This window comes from Psammomys obesus, unplaced genomic scaffold (genome assembly GCF_907164565.1).
Source record: "Psammomys obesus unplaced genomic scaffold, mPsaObe1.curated_primary_1811, whole genome shotgun sequence".
Classification (NCBI taxonomy): Eukaryota; Metazoa; Chordata; class Mammalia; order Rodentia; family Muridae; genus Psammomys; species Psammomys obesus.
Window position 1 is genome coordinate 141,349 of NW_026592510.1, and position 14,490 is coordinate 155,838.

Consider the following 14,490-nt stretch of genomic DNA (forward strand, 5'->3'; position numbering starts at 1 on the left):
AGAAAGAAAGAAAGAAAGAAAGAAAGAAAGAAAGAAAGAAAGAAAGAAGGCAAAACAAAAAGTTCAAAAGGAAAAACTATTTTCTTCACTTTCTAGTGCATAGCTCAGTTTTATTCACATTAGGAAATCACCATAAGGTATATTCATTTTCTTTCTTTCTTTCTTTTTTAATGTGTATAGGTGTTTTGTCTACAGGTGTGTCTGTGTACCACGTTTGTGCCAGGAACCTAGGGAGGCCAGAAGAGACTAGAACTATAGTTTTGAGCCGTGGATGTGGGAAATAGAATCTCGGTTCCCTGGAAAAGCAGCCAATGCTCTTTAGTGCTGGCCATGTCTCTGGGGTGGGGTGGAAGACAGACACACACACAGAGGGTTATCATTGTTCAATGCCAGAAGAAGGCATCATATATGTTATGAAATAAAATGCTGTGGCAAGGGGGTACAGAGTGCTGGGATTACAGACATGCACCACCATGCCCAGCTGATAGTCTATTCGTGCCCAGCTTGCTGCCTGAGGTCTCTTTCACGCCCAGCAGTTCGCTTCCCGTTAGTAAGGGGGAGGTAAATGGAGCCATAACGGCATTACACATACATCTTAAAAAGTTTTTTAATCCAACAGTTTATGTCTATATACACAGGAAAATTTTTAAAAGATCGTTTTTAATTTCAGGAACTTAACAGACACATAAGTACAAGAAGTTGTGTGTGTAAATATCAACACTGACTTTCAGTCACTAATTCTCAAAACATGGTTAACTGTTGTAACTGTCGCAATCTAAGTACGAAGCAGCACACAGAAGGGACATGCTGATGTACAGACAACTCTGCATCCTTGGGGTTTTCCTCTCCCATCCACAGCACCAGCCTAACAGCTTCTCTGACTCCTCCAGACCAAGGAATCCCTTACAAAATACAGTAAAGGTCTACCTTTCCCTACAAGTACTTTCATGTCATTTCACTTTCCTCAAAAGAAAAGTCAGGTTTCGAAGTGTACCTTTACTAAGTTTCATTAAAGGCCAATGACATAAATGTATTACTAGTTACAGCGTCTGAGAAAAACTGAAGTCTTACTTATTATTATGTACACTACCTAGACACATTTCAGTAATACCAACAAGCACCCTCTCACTACAGTAGCTGTCTCTATGCCTAGGTTTCTCAAGTCCCAAAATAACTGGCACACTGCTACAAGTTACTGTTCTGAAACACAATTCTAAGCAAGTTTTAGCTTTTTGTTTTAGGATCTAACTCAGTTGATAGAGTGCTTGAATGAAGCCCAGGGCTGATTCCTAGCCAGTATGGTGGAACACATCTGTATTCTCAGTACTAAGGAGGTGGCCATAAAAGAAGTCAGCCTGGGCTATATGGGATCCTTTGATCTCTTCTTCCCAACTCAAAATTATTAACTACTAATAAACTTGCCTTTGTTCACTGGCAAGTGGGAGGCAGAGCTTAGGAGTACAGGCCTATAATCCCAGAAATTCAGAAGGGTAAGGCCGGAGACTGAGGAGTTCAGAGCTGGTGTGGACTAACTCCTGAGAACCCACCTTAAAATAAATGTAGGAATGTATCTTAGTTATGGGAGCCAGAATCAATCCCCAGTACCAGGGAAAAGCTGTTCCATGCACTGCCAGTCATCCTCATTGAATAGACTCAACTTACTCGGTCATATAAACTTAGTTCCCGCCTGTGTGGCTCTGGTTTTCACATATTTCATGTACCTTGGGGTCAGTCATACTGATGAGTACTATGCTGTACCAAACAAAAAGCCTTGTATTATTTCATGTATAATTCTGTACATGTCCCCATGTGTTTATGCAGCTGACAGCTTCATTCCAATCTAGCCCTCATCATCTGGTAAAAAGCCAAACTTGATCTATAGTGAAGAATTTCTTCACTTCTTACTCCAAAATTAAACTCTGTTGCCTTGAAGTTGCTACAGCTTTTTTTATAACACTAATCAGGGAATATTTTAAATGCTGATTTTATACGATATTGTTATGTTGTTGTTGTTGATGGTGTCTGTGTTTAAAAACAGAGGCTGATGCTAGGTCGGTTCCTCAGTCACCCTCCACAATACTTTTGAGAAGGGGTCTCTTACTGCACTTGGTGCTCACCACTTCCAGGGATCTCTCTATCTATGCCTGCCTCCCACAGTACTGAGGTATTTACACTGGTGCTGGGGGTCAGAACTCAGCATGCTTGAGCAGCAAGCACTTTACCAACTGAACCATCCCCTCAGCTCTACCCTTAAGTTGTTGATTGACTGACTGACTGGCTGACTGACTGGCTGATTTTCAAGACAGGGTTTCTCTGTGTAGTCTTGGCTATCTTGGAACTCCCTTTGTAGACCAGGCTGCTCTTGAATTCACAGAGATCTGCCTACCTCTGCCTCCAAGTGCTGGGATTAAAGGCATGTGCCACCATGGCCCTGCCCCTAAGTTTTTAAATAAAATGTTTCATCTATTTTCCCTAATGCTCAGTATATATAATAGGTCCCAGTAAGATTTGTTGAACAAATAAACAGTGAAAAAATTATAAACTAGCTCACAGTAACTTTGTGTGTTGGTTAGGCATGGTAGGCACATCCAGAATCTCAGTACTCAAGTGGTGGAAATTCCAAGCTAGTCTGGACTATTTGGCTATATCCCACCTCAAACAAACAAACAAAGTCCTGGAAGGAAATGACTTGTTCTTTGTGGTTCTAGAAGGCATACTGGAACCATGATATTGTGCTTCAACATAAAGAAATTTCTAATAATACCTTGAGCAGGCTGCCTTGAGGAAATTGAAATCTACTTAGGTGAAACAATTCAAATGGGTTAAATAACAGCTATCAGTATGCCCTCAAAAAATAAACCCCACCCCTGAGCTCTGCTGCTGTTGGTATTGCTGGGTTTTATTGATATTTTATTCATGTGTGGTCAGTTTGATGAAATTCCAACTATAACCAAAGATATCTTGTATTTCCTACATGGTAGTGTGTATCTACAAAAAGAACAGCTAAAGTATGGAACTGCATTTCAACGATCTTAAGAACAAGAGTCTCAGCTTCTTACTGAAGTAAGTGACAGCCTATTATCTGACCCAAAGCATGTTATAGTGGCTACCCTTCACACAGGACAGTTCTGAGTCACTGGAGCTACAATACAGTGTTGGCTTTATTTTTGCTTTCTTTTGGTGGGTTTTGTTTTGTTTTGCTTTTGAGATGAATTCTTATTGTGTCCTTCAGGCTGACTTAGAGATCCTCTGTCTCAGCCTCCCAAGTGGATGGCCCTAAAGGTAACACTACTGCACCCAGATGTGCCAATTTTGAAAACCAATCCCTATCTTAGTATTCCTGACCTTATCTTTGTGCTTTGGGAATTACATTACAAAGAAAGGCATCACCCTCCAGTTGCATGATTTATTATGCTGATTATCTTGTACAATAATGACAAAAATGTCATTCACATTTAGATAAAAAAAAAATTTGGAATTCATACCCAGTTGTGGATAACAAATCCCTTATTTCCCAGCATCATCTCTTTAATTTCCAGTAATACTAATAGAGTTAAAAAGTTAACTGGGGTAAGGTGTGCTGGCGCATGCCCTTAAACTACAAGGCAAATGGATCTCTGTGAGCTGGAGGCTAGCCTAGCCTTTAGTGAGAACTTGTCTCAATAAATTAATTAATTAATAAAACAAAAGCCACTTAGGGGGGTAAGGGCACTTACTGCCAAGTCTGATGACCTTAGTTTTCTCTCTAGGACTGGACAGTGGATCAAGAGAACTGACTTCCCAAAGGTGTCCCCTGACCTCCACATATGCTTTATGGCCTGAAGGAGAGTGTGTGTATGTTGCACACACACACACATACACACACACACACACACACACACACACACACACACACACACACACAGTTTTTAAAAGTCAAATGGGAATAGGAAGTTAGTGAACCATGAAAGCAAAAAAGAGAACTTAAATTGTATTTTTCAGTGGAACTCTTTATTGATATTATTTTAAAAGGTCACTACAGTAAAAATATAGAAATATAGAAATTGTTAAGATGTGATCCTCATGTATTTGAAAGTTTAATAACCACTTTAGAATTTAAAATTCTACACAGCATATGTTTTTTATAACAAACTGAATATTTTCTTCATGAGTATGAGGTTTCAATAACATTTGATAGAGTTACAGTTAGTAAGAGAATATTCCCTTTTTAAGATTTGGAACGTAAGAATATACTGTATAAAACTATGTATTACGTTTATCTTACTTTTGTTTGTCTGATTTGGAGACAGGGTCTCTTGTAGCCCTGGCTGACTTTGGACTTGCTATGTAGCTAGCTGAGGCTAAGAATGAACTCTTGGTCCTCCTGCTTCCTTCCACCTCCCTCTAAGTGCTGGGACTACAAGAGTGTGTCACACACTTGGTTATCTTAATCTTTCAAATACGTACTTTAAAAAATATTTACTTTTACTTTATGTATAGAAGTATTTTGCCTGCATGTATAGATGTGCAACACGTGTGTGCTTGGCGCCTGCAGAGGCCAGAATAAAGTCTGAAATCTCCTGGAACTGAGGTTACAGATAGACATGAGTCACCATGTGTGTACTGGAAACCAATCCAAGTCCTTTGCAAAAACAGCAAATGAGCTCGTAACTGATGAGCCAGCTCTCTAGACCCTCATGTATGTACTTCTTAATATCCAGACTTACCCAAACCAGCCTTTAGAGCCTAAACTAAAATTATTAAAATGTTTCTTTAAATAAAATCATAAAATATATTTCAGTTGCATAGCCTATTAAGAAGCCAAGGAAAGCTGGGCATAACAGTATACACCCTTAGCCCTGCACTCAGGAGACAAGAGGCAGAAGGCTCTCTGTGACTACACAGTAAGTCCCAGGCCAGCCAAGCTTCATAATGAGACTCTAATTTAATTAAAGAAAAAAAAAAGCTTTGAGAAAATGATAAAGTTAAAAGAGGAGTAGAATTTACCTAAAGAATAGAAAGAGTTGAAAGAAATAACCTGCATTTGCACCCCCAATACAACACTCAGGTCAAGGTACCAACTACTGACTTATTATCAGAGATTAATTTCAACCTATCATTCATTCATTCTTCCCAGCAAATTTTCTTTCTACAAATTTCTTCTCTAAAAGAAGCTCACATTTTTAATCATGCTTCATGCCTCCAAATTGTATCATTTTCTCACTACCTGAGTGAGAAAGTGTGGAAACAGAGTAATCTAAATCCTGTCCCCCATGTCCCACTGTTCCCCTTCATTTCCCTCCTCCCCCCACCCTTGTACCAAAAAAAAAAAAAAAAAAAAAAAAAATAGCTATAGTCCTTGAGTAAGTTTTTCAGGGTCAATAACAAAAGAATTGCTTCTAATTAACGGAAGTCTGGATGAAAACCAAATTTTGAAATTCTAAAGAATCCCCAGAATATGATGGATGGAGTACTAGTATGGTACAGTATTTGAGAAAATATAGGAAAACAGTGGCTAGGCGGTGGGGCACAGGTTTTAGTGCTCTGGAGGTGAAGGCTGGTGGAGCTCTGAATTCCACATCAGCTTGCTCTATAAAGCAAATTCTAGGAGAGCTAGGGCTACACAGAGAAACCCTGTCTTGGGACAGGGATAGAGAAAAGAAGGAAAGAAGGAAGGGTGGGTGGGAGAGAGAGACAAAGGGAGGGAAGAGATAGGGAGAGTAACCATAATTTTATTTAAAAACCACCATGTTCAGTTCCAAACTTAAAATATTTAATCTATCTGAGGTTAGGAACAGGCAGATAGAAATATTTTTTAACACCCCAAAAATACCCAATATGAAATTCAAATTAAAAAGGAATTGAAAAGCCAAATTCAGGAGAAAGTTAAACACATGATTATCAACTTTACTCTAAAGTAGCTAGTTTGGTTTTCTAAGGAAAACTTCTCTTAATTGCAGGAAAGAGTTTGCTGAAAAACCAGACAGTCACATGGGTTCCTCCCCACCCCCCACCCCCTTAGCCACAAAAATGAGTTCCAGAAAGGCTGAAGCAACAAATTTCAGTGGGATGCAAGCCATGGTCTGCGCAGAACTTCAGAAGGGAGGGAAATTAACAGGCTTCTTGATACTCTGCAAAAACAGTACAATTATGCTGCTGCATCAGGGAACCCAGGAAGATTTTAACAAGCTAAAGCCTTTCTTAAAACACAGTCTAAGCAGCATAAATAAGAGACTCTCCCCACTAGAAAAAAAGCAAGCTGAGATTTCATTATGCAGACATGAATTCTCAAGTTTGTAAATGCTGTATTTTGGATTTCTTTGTCTGTTCTCTACTGCTATCTGTTTATTGCAATAAACAGGTCTGACAGAGCTTTAAATCAATGAAGTACCATGAGCCATAAATTTGTGTGCTGTATTTTCATTCAGTTACCACTGAGGAGCTAACCCATCAATCAACTAGGTGAAGCATTAGCATTTCAGTGATTGCTGTCCAGGAACCACCATGATCCGAATAGTGGGAGCTGTGGGACAGACTTGTAAAATTCAGATTCTGAGGAGATTCCTTCTACATTCTACTGAATCCAGAAATCTTCTCTTCGAAACAAAACAATTCACTCTTGATAACTCTTCCTCCTTCCAAGTAATTCTTTCTTTTCTTTTCTTTTTTAATTTAAGAACCAATGCAGGATCTGGAAAGACAACTGAGTCTCAAAATCTGTCCTCTAACTTCCACACATGCTCCATGGCATGTACACGAACATATACACAAGATGAAGAAATGTAAACAAAAAAAAGTTGTTGTTTGTTTTTCTTTTAAAGGCAGTCATGGTGACAGAAAGTCAAGGAATTCAAGCATAAGAGCCCGAGTTCAGAGAACCAAATCCCAGTGATGGACCTGGCTGACTCTGTGACTGTGGCCGTCAGCCTACCCAAGACAGAGCTCCAGGCCAGTGAGAGACACTAATCATAATGATGATGATGACAATGATGTGGAGAATGATAGAATAAGACACCTGATGCCAACCTCCTGGCCACAAACAAGTGCATGAGCAAGTGAATCTACACAGACACACACACACTCACCCATGCAGACAGAAAAAAAGGAATCTCAGTATAAGCCTCTAGCAACTCTCCAGCAGCACCATCTGGGACAACTTTTCATGGAGTGAACAGAGCTCCCTGAGAACCTGGGAGAAACAGTAGCCTCAGAAAAGACTTCTCTTTCCCTTTCTGAATACATTAGAGATGGTGGCAGATGCACTGCCTCAAAGTTTCCAAATGTTTCTGCTCTTTCCCTAAAATTTCCCATGACAACACAGTATAAAAAGCGTTTTAAGTAAGCCAAGTTAAATATTTCATAAAATTAAGATAAAATTTTGGCTTTACCTGTCTATAAATGTATGTCCCCTAAAACAAAACAAAAGATAAAAATATTTTCATCTTTTTCAACATCCCTTCCTTTTTGGTTCCTTCCATTTGCTTTTTAATACAAGCTTCCTCTCACTGTAGAAGAATCCAGTCCAACATCCACCCAATAGCATGCACACATAACGTTTAAGTGTCTTCCTATACAAACTGCAATGCTTTCTCAAAACAATACACAAAATTCACCCAACTGTCTTTCCATTAGTTTTCAAAGATGCTATTTCTTATAACATACACATCCTCCAAAGAAATTACAGTAGAAAAGAGCAGATCTAAAGTAAACATGGTAGCAAATGTCTATAATCCCAGCACCAGGGGAGATCTGCAGTCTGAGATCAACTTAGGCTACACTAGGAGATGCTGGTTTATACTGTCTACACCTAAGAAACAGCACACAGATAACTGGTGTTTAACCTGATTATGCTAGAGTAGACTTTACAAAAACAAAATCTCACATCTTCAACAGATATCTAAGAGGTGAAGGGAACATAGCTTTGGCAACCTTCTTATTTTAAAGATGAAAAAAAGCCTTTAATCCCAGCATTTCAATTTTTCCACAACAGGATAAAGGATCAATGATCTGAGGGATGGTTACTTCTGAGACTCTTACAGAAAAGTGGCAATGCAAAGCTAAAGCAAACTCCACCAGGGACTACAAAAAAACTTACCTGACAAGAAAGGGAAGAAAGCAAGAGATGACCACTGAGCCTCTTCAAAATTAGAGCAGTCTACCTAAATAAGTTCCTATATAATTTAAACAATTTCTAGTCAACTCACTGAAACTCCTATCATGATGCGCTCTGACTACAACACTTTGTAGTAATACACAAATTGCCATAAAATTCTTCCCACCATTGCACTAAAACAAGGATAAAACTTTGTTTTGCTTGAGACAAATTCTCACTCTAATTCACAGCAATTTTACTGCCTCAGTTTCCCCAAGTACTGGGAAACCTGGCATGCCCTACTATAAAACTACTTTTGAAATGTTTATTGTAGACTTTTGTCTAGTTAATGGGAAAAGTAATAAAATGGAACAAAGAGAAACAAAAAGAATGAAGAGGTAGGACAAAAAATAGTGGCAACTCAAAATGCAAAGAGAGACTGGCAATCAAGAATCCCTATTTCTAGCCCTAGTTACCATTAGCTAGCTGAGCGGCCTTCTTTAAATAGTGAGAGTCTTCATCTAGAGAATGAAGTAGGAGCAGGTATTCCAAAGAATAAGAATCCATCTAAGAACAAACTGATTCCAAAGTTAACCCTCAGCAGGAATTTTGGTTGACAACTGTATACAGTCAATTATTATTATTATTATTATTATTATTATTATTATTATTTTGAGTTTCTGGGACAATGGGAACTTGCTACTTATTTTACCTGAGGATTGAGAATACATTCACAATTTCACTCTTCAGAAAACAATAAAGAAGAGGAGACATGAAAGTGGCTGATTTAACCCAATTTTGAATGGGTTATTCATACCAAGGTTGGATGCTGCACACTCAGAAATGAATGTCACAGTGAAGTGACTGCCTTTAAGATGTCCAAAATGGAGCTAAGGTTCTGGCTAAATACCAAGAAAAAAAAAAAAGTCATGTAAAGGAAGCCACAAAGCCATGATGTTTAGAATCTTGACATGCATCTTGGTAAGCATACACACAAATGTACACTCACTCATGCAATTAATTAATTAGTTAAAGATCTCAAAAAATTAGCTTTCGAGTACCTATTTTATTTTTTAACTTAAACCTAGTTATTTGGGACAGAAAGATGGCTCAGCCAGAAAAGCACTTCCCACAAGTGTGAGGACATGAGTTCATATCCCCAAAGTACATATAAAGGCTGGATAGGTGTGGTGGCCTGCCCACAAGACCAACAATTGGGAAGCTGAGATAAGGAATCCTCAGATCAAGCCAGCTAGTAAGACTAGCCATATGAGAGAACTCTGGGTTCAACTAACAGACCCTGCCTCAATATATTAAGGTGAGGACTAACTGAGGAAGACAACATGTATACGTGAACATGCAAAGACACAAACACACATACTACACATATACATACAAAGGAAAGAAATCCAGTTTTCTGATACATATGAATAACGTAGTCATACGAATAAAATCTAGATGAAAGGTTAAAGTTTAAAATTCCATGAAAACTTCTGCCTGCAGCTAATAAGACGAAAGCTCCTGACATAGATTTTTCCCTGTTACTGTTCACAGATTGCAGCAAGGATCTATGTATCTGTTTCCCACTTAGCTTCTCCCAGCCAGGTCAGAGACAGTAACCTACGTGATGTCTCGTCTCAGTGCCTGGCACCAAGTAAGCACTCAGGGTATAGTGGTCGGATTGGTGACTGATCACCAAGTAAGCACTCAGGGTATAGTGGTCGGATTGGTGACTGATCTCCAAAGCCCTTTCAGGTCCAAGCCACCTGACCTCAAAACTTGACCAAGATAGATATAGTTCAATACAATGCTACAAGGTATCAAAACACATATATTTAAGCCACGCTGAGGTCTTGTAAAATACTGTCACTGCAAGACTGAAATATATTTTTGCAAGTGGTTCATATCTAATCCCAGCACTTAAGAGACAGAGGCAGGCAGATCAAAGATTGGGACCTACCTGAGCCACATAGTCAGCCTGTGCTATGCTGATATCCATCTCTCAGAAAATAAATAACTAGATTAAAAATAAAAAAGAACAATAGCAATATAACTAAATATATTTTTGCAAATACAGGCACAAATATAGATCTCATTACTACATATTTAGCCCATGATCTAATATAAAATTAGGATTTTCCATTCTTGAGTTAAGAAACTTTATATTTGTAAGTTTATATTTGTAAATTTACACAAGCAGGAAAAACAGGAGGTACTAAAATAGAAGGATGAATAAGAAATGCCTACTACAATGTAAAGTGTACCTCACTGTGTACAAACAGGCACACTAACTGTGTGAACTTTCTAATCCAGAAGGCTGGGGAGGGCTGGGCCGGGACTGGGGCTCGTGTGAAGTGAAGTGTTTGTTGTGTGCATGAGGCACTAGACTGGATTCCCAGCACCATCTGTACTAGATTGGTGACATAAGCCTCTCATCCTAGAGTATGGACAAGACAGGAAGTTCAAAGCCAGCCTTGGTCAGCTATACAGGCACGTGAAGGCATGCTTGGGCTACAATGAGGCGGTATTAAACAGAAAAAAAAAAAAAAGCGTGGGAAGATAAGATTTTACAAGTTGGAGATATTTTATTTGCCTATAGATAAAAACCAACCAAACAAAAAAACCCCCAAAGAGTCAAAATCTACCTCACAGGACATGTGCATTTTAGGAATGTGCACCAAGTGTTCCACCATGACTTCCTATCACTATTAAGCCAGCAAAGCCTCGCTCTGGAATATGCAAAGTCCAGCATCATAATTTAATTTGAAGAATGACAAATCACAGATAAAACATCATTAAAAACTAACCTGACCCCAGCAATAGAGAGGGGTTGAGGCAAGAAAATCCCAACTGAGTCAGCAGGGTGGGAAGGGGTTGTTTAAGGCCAGCCTCAACTAAGTAGCAGGATCTTCTTATGGGGGACGGGGGAATATGAAATCTTCCCAGATAATTACAGTGTTCTAGCAAATCATGCCCACAAAATACATGCTCCCAAACATAAACACTCACATGAAAGTGAGTCAAATCCTGCCCCCAATACACAATGCACACGAAGTTGCTGAGGATGTAACTTCGAGTGCAAGGCCTGGAGATCAATTAACAACAGGGTGGGGTTAGGGGGTTGAAGTTAATGAAAAGTGATGGTTTATCTGAGATAAGTGGAAAAGGGACTTTCTAATTTCCTAGAATGCTATAGTAATTTGAGCTAAGAGGCTGGGATCTAATTCTAAGCACTAAACTGCCTGCCTGTTTTGTTTAAAGACAGGATCTTGCTATGAAACCCTGGCTGATGTACTAGTAGATCCACTAGTAGCTATGAAGCCCAGGATGGCCTCGAACTTGTGACAATCCTCTTGCCTCACCTTTCTGTAGTAGTACTGGTATTAAAGTGTGTACTCCTGACTGGAAATGTTTTTTAGTAAAGGCAACTGAAACAAATACTACGAAGAATAATCATTTCTGAGCCCATCATGGTGATGCATGCCTTTAACTCGGGCACACTCGAGGCAGAGGCAGTCAGATCTCCGTGAGTTCGGGGCCAGCCCCAAAACACCAAAAAAAAAAGGCAAAAATAATCATTTCTGATTTCATGAATTCCCAAACTAGCCGGGGAAATAGCTCAATGAGTAAAGGCACTTTCCATTATGGTTGACCACTTGAGGTGAATCCCCTGTATCCGGAGAGTGGGAGGGGAAAGGGTTGTTTTCGGACCTCCTCGTGAGGATACATTAATACGCACGCACGCGCGCGTAAACACACACATATACACTCACGCACACACAAAGTAAACGCAGTTTAAAAAAAAAAAAATCACGAATCCCCAAACTAAGGGAATCGGCTTGGATTTCAAGCAGATGAACTTCGCAGACCTCTACACCACACCTGTAGGAACACCCTTCCTCCCGCCCCATTCAAAGCCTAGCAGTATAAAAAATAGTAGGGCGGTGGTTATCTGCTGTTCCAGATGAGGAAATTAAAGACATGGCCTTAGCTGGCTGGTCAGACCTGGAAGCACAGCGTTCCCGAGGCTGGCTCCTGGCCCGGAGCTCACAAAGCCATCCGGTCCCCCTTCCCCAGGGACAGATCAAAGCTCAGTCCCGACGCGTCCGGACGCTGGAAGGCAGCTCGCTCCCGGCCCCGCCCAAGCCCCCCGCGCGGCTGGTGCGGTACCTGGCGAAGAAATCCGCGAAGCCACCGCTCGCTCGAGTCCGAGCCGTGGCGCCTCCGGGGCCCTGCTCCGCCGCTGGCAAGGGTGCGGGCGGCCCCGCCGAGAGCAGGAGGTCGCCGACGCTCTGGCGGCGGCTCACCTCGAACGTGTTCCGAGAGCTGAAGCGAGCGTCGGGGAGGCCGGGGCTGGGCTCCGCGCTCCCGCCGACCCTCCCGGCAGAGGTGGCGGCTGTGGGGTCCGGGTCGTCGGTGTCCCCGGCCACTAGGCAGCAGCTCCGCAGCGGGTCCTCGAGCGGCGCGGCCCAGTCGTCAGGGCCACCCGCACCGTCCACGCCCTGGTCCGCGGGCTCCTGCAGGCGAGGACGGCCGCAGGTTCGGCGGTGACGCGCCTCCTCCGGGCCGCGACAGTCCTGGCGCAGCAAGAAGCCCGAGTCCCCGTTGGTCATGCCTGAGCGGCGCGCCGCGGGGACGGCCGTCACCTCCGCCCCGCCGAGCCCGGGCTGCAGCGGGCCCGCGGACGCCGCGAGGTACCGCTGCAGGAGATGCGGCGGCGCCTCCCCCTCTCCCGCCTCCCCGGGCGGCTCCGCGGCGACAGTGCCTCCGCCGAAGCCGCCGGCGGCCGGGACGGTCTTCCCGTCCTGACCCCCGGGCCCCGGGACTGGGAGCAGCTCGGCGTTTCTTCCCGAGCAGGCTCCGGCATCCTCGGGACCCATCATCGGAGGCGGCGGCGGAGGACTGCCCTGCGCGCAGGGGCCGCGGCCACGGCCGCCACAGCGTTCCCAGACCCACCCCTCCCACCCGCCGGCTGGGGCAGTTGCCGGAGGCCGGGCACGCGCTAGGATCGCGCACGCGCCCCAGCGAGTCCGGGCCTGCCGCGACCGGGCGCGTCCCCGAACCATAGAGACGGCAGCTAGAGCGACGCGGGAGGACAATCTGGGATCTGTCAGCTGGTTGGCGCACCCGCCGCGTGACAATGCTCAGAAGAAGCGCGAGTGAGGCGGATTTCGGAAAAAGCAAATCAGTTGACGCGATTTGTATGTGAGAGCAAGCTAACGAAGTTAGCCTAAGTCTTTCTAGCGTGACTTTTTTTTTTTTTTTTTTTTTTTTACCTTCTCTAACAACAGTGAAGAACTCTATTGCAACCGTTAGGGTCTTCATTGCCTCCATGACAGCCTTTACCTACCTTTTCCACATAGTCTTCTATGTTTACCAAAGTCTTATCTGGTATCACTTTCAACACGTTGGTTGTCATGTCACCTGGTTAAAGAGATGTAATGGAATCAGGGCGAGAAGACCTATTAATAACTGCAGCACCGTGTGGTAATGGATTAAAATAGAATTATGACTGACCATTTAGTGGAAATAAGATGTATTTAATGTAGAAATCAGAAGACATAATAACTAGCCGCAGGAATGATAGGAGAGCAGTCAGCAATAGCAAAGCTATTAAATTGATGTGGTGAGAATAAATAGCAAACCGGGTTAGGGAAAACACTGGAATTAACTAACAGTGAAAATTCAAAAACTTGGGTTAAAGTTCTGGCTTGATGAAGGAGTAATTTATGTAAGACACCAAGGTGACTCTTAAGTGACCTTACATCCATTGAAGAATGAGGGTAGGAGTGGAGCAGACACCCAATAGTGTTGGCATTTCAGAAGAGATGATGAAGTTGTAGTAAAAGGCCCAAATAGACATTGCTGTAGTAGGATGAAGCAGTAACTAGGGACTAATCATTCTACAAATGTCCGATGGAATAGAATGAAGTACTTAGCAAAACAGTAGTGTCAAATCTTTAATGTTTGTATTTAAAATAGATGCATGAATAGATTTCAGTGGCTATAAGCTATTTGTTTAGTAATAAAATGTGCATCCATGAACTATCAAGTGTCTTTATAATGAACTTTTCTGTAGGCCTAAGCAGTAAAGGAATTTATTATCAAGGTCTTTTGAGAGGTGGGAAGATAGGTCAGTTGGTCAAGTTGCCCTGCAGGCACGAGGACCTTCATGCTCTCTGCAGCGCCCATATAAAAAGCCGCTGTGGTAGAATGTAATGCCAGCCCTTGAGATGCTCTGGCAACCAGCCTAGCTAAAATAGCTAGCCTTAGGTCTCACTAAAATAGGATGTCGCAAACAATAAGGTGGATAGTTTCAAAGGAATAACAGCTGAAGTTGACCTCTGGTCTCCCTAGGCATGAGTGTATACTTACCTCATACACTGGAACATAGAGATACCTGCACATACATACACAGG

The 14,490-nt window shown here is 42.2% G+C and overlaps 1 protein-coding gene across 2 annotated transcripts in view; it reads right to left on the reverse strand.

The window, feature by feature from the left end:
- The window catches only part of Tbc1d12 (TBC1 domain family member 12), an 83,997-nt gene extending 70,981 nt beyond the window's left edge, over positions 1-13,016 (reverse strand). Inside the window, exon 1 of one of the 2 annotated variants that reach the window (XM_055614070.1) lies at positions 12,242-13,016. In XM_055614070.1, the coding sequence (XP_055470045.1) occupies positions 12,242-12,954 (713 nt within the window). In that variant the 5' untranslated portion in view covers positions 12,955-13,016. The remainder of the gene's footprint in view (positions 1-12,241) is intronic. The other variant, XM_055614068.1, reaches the window with a different exon arrangement.
- Between the last annotated feature and the right edge of the window lie 1,474 nt (positions 13,017-14,490).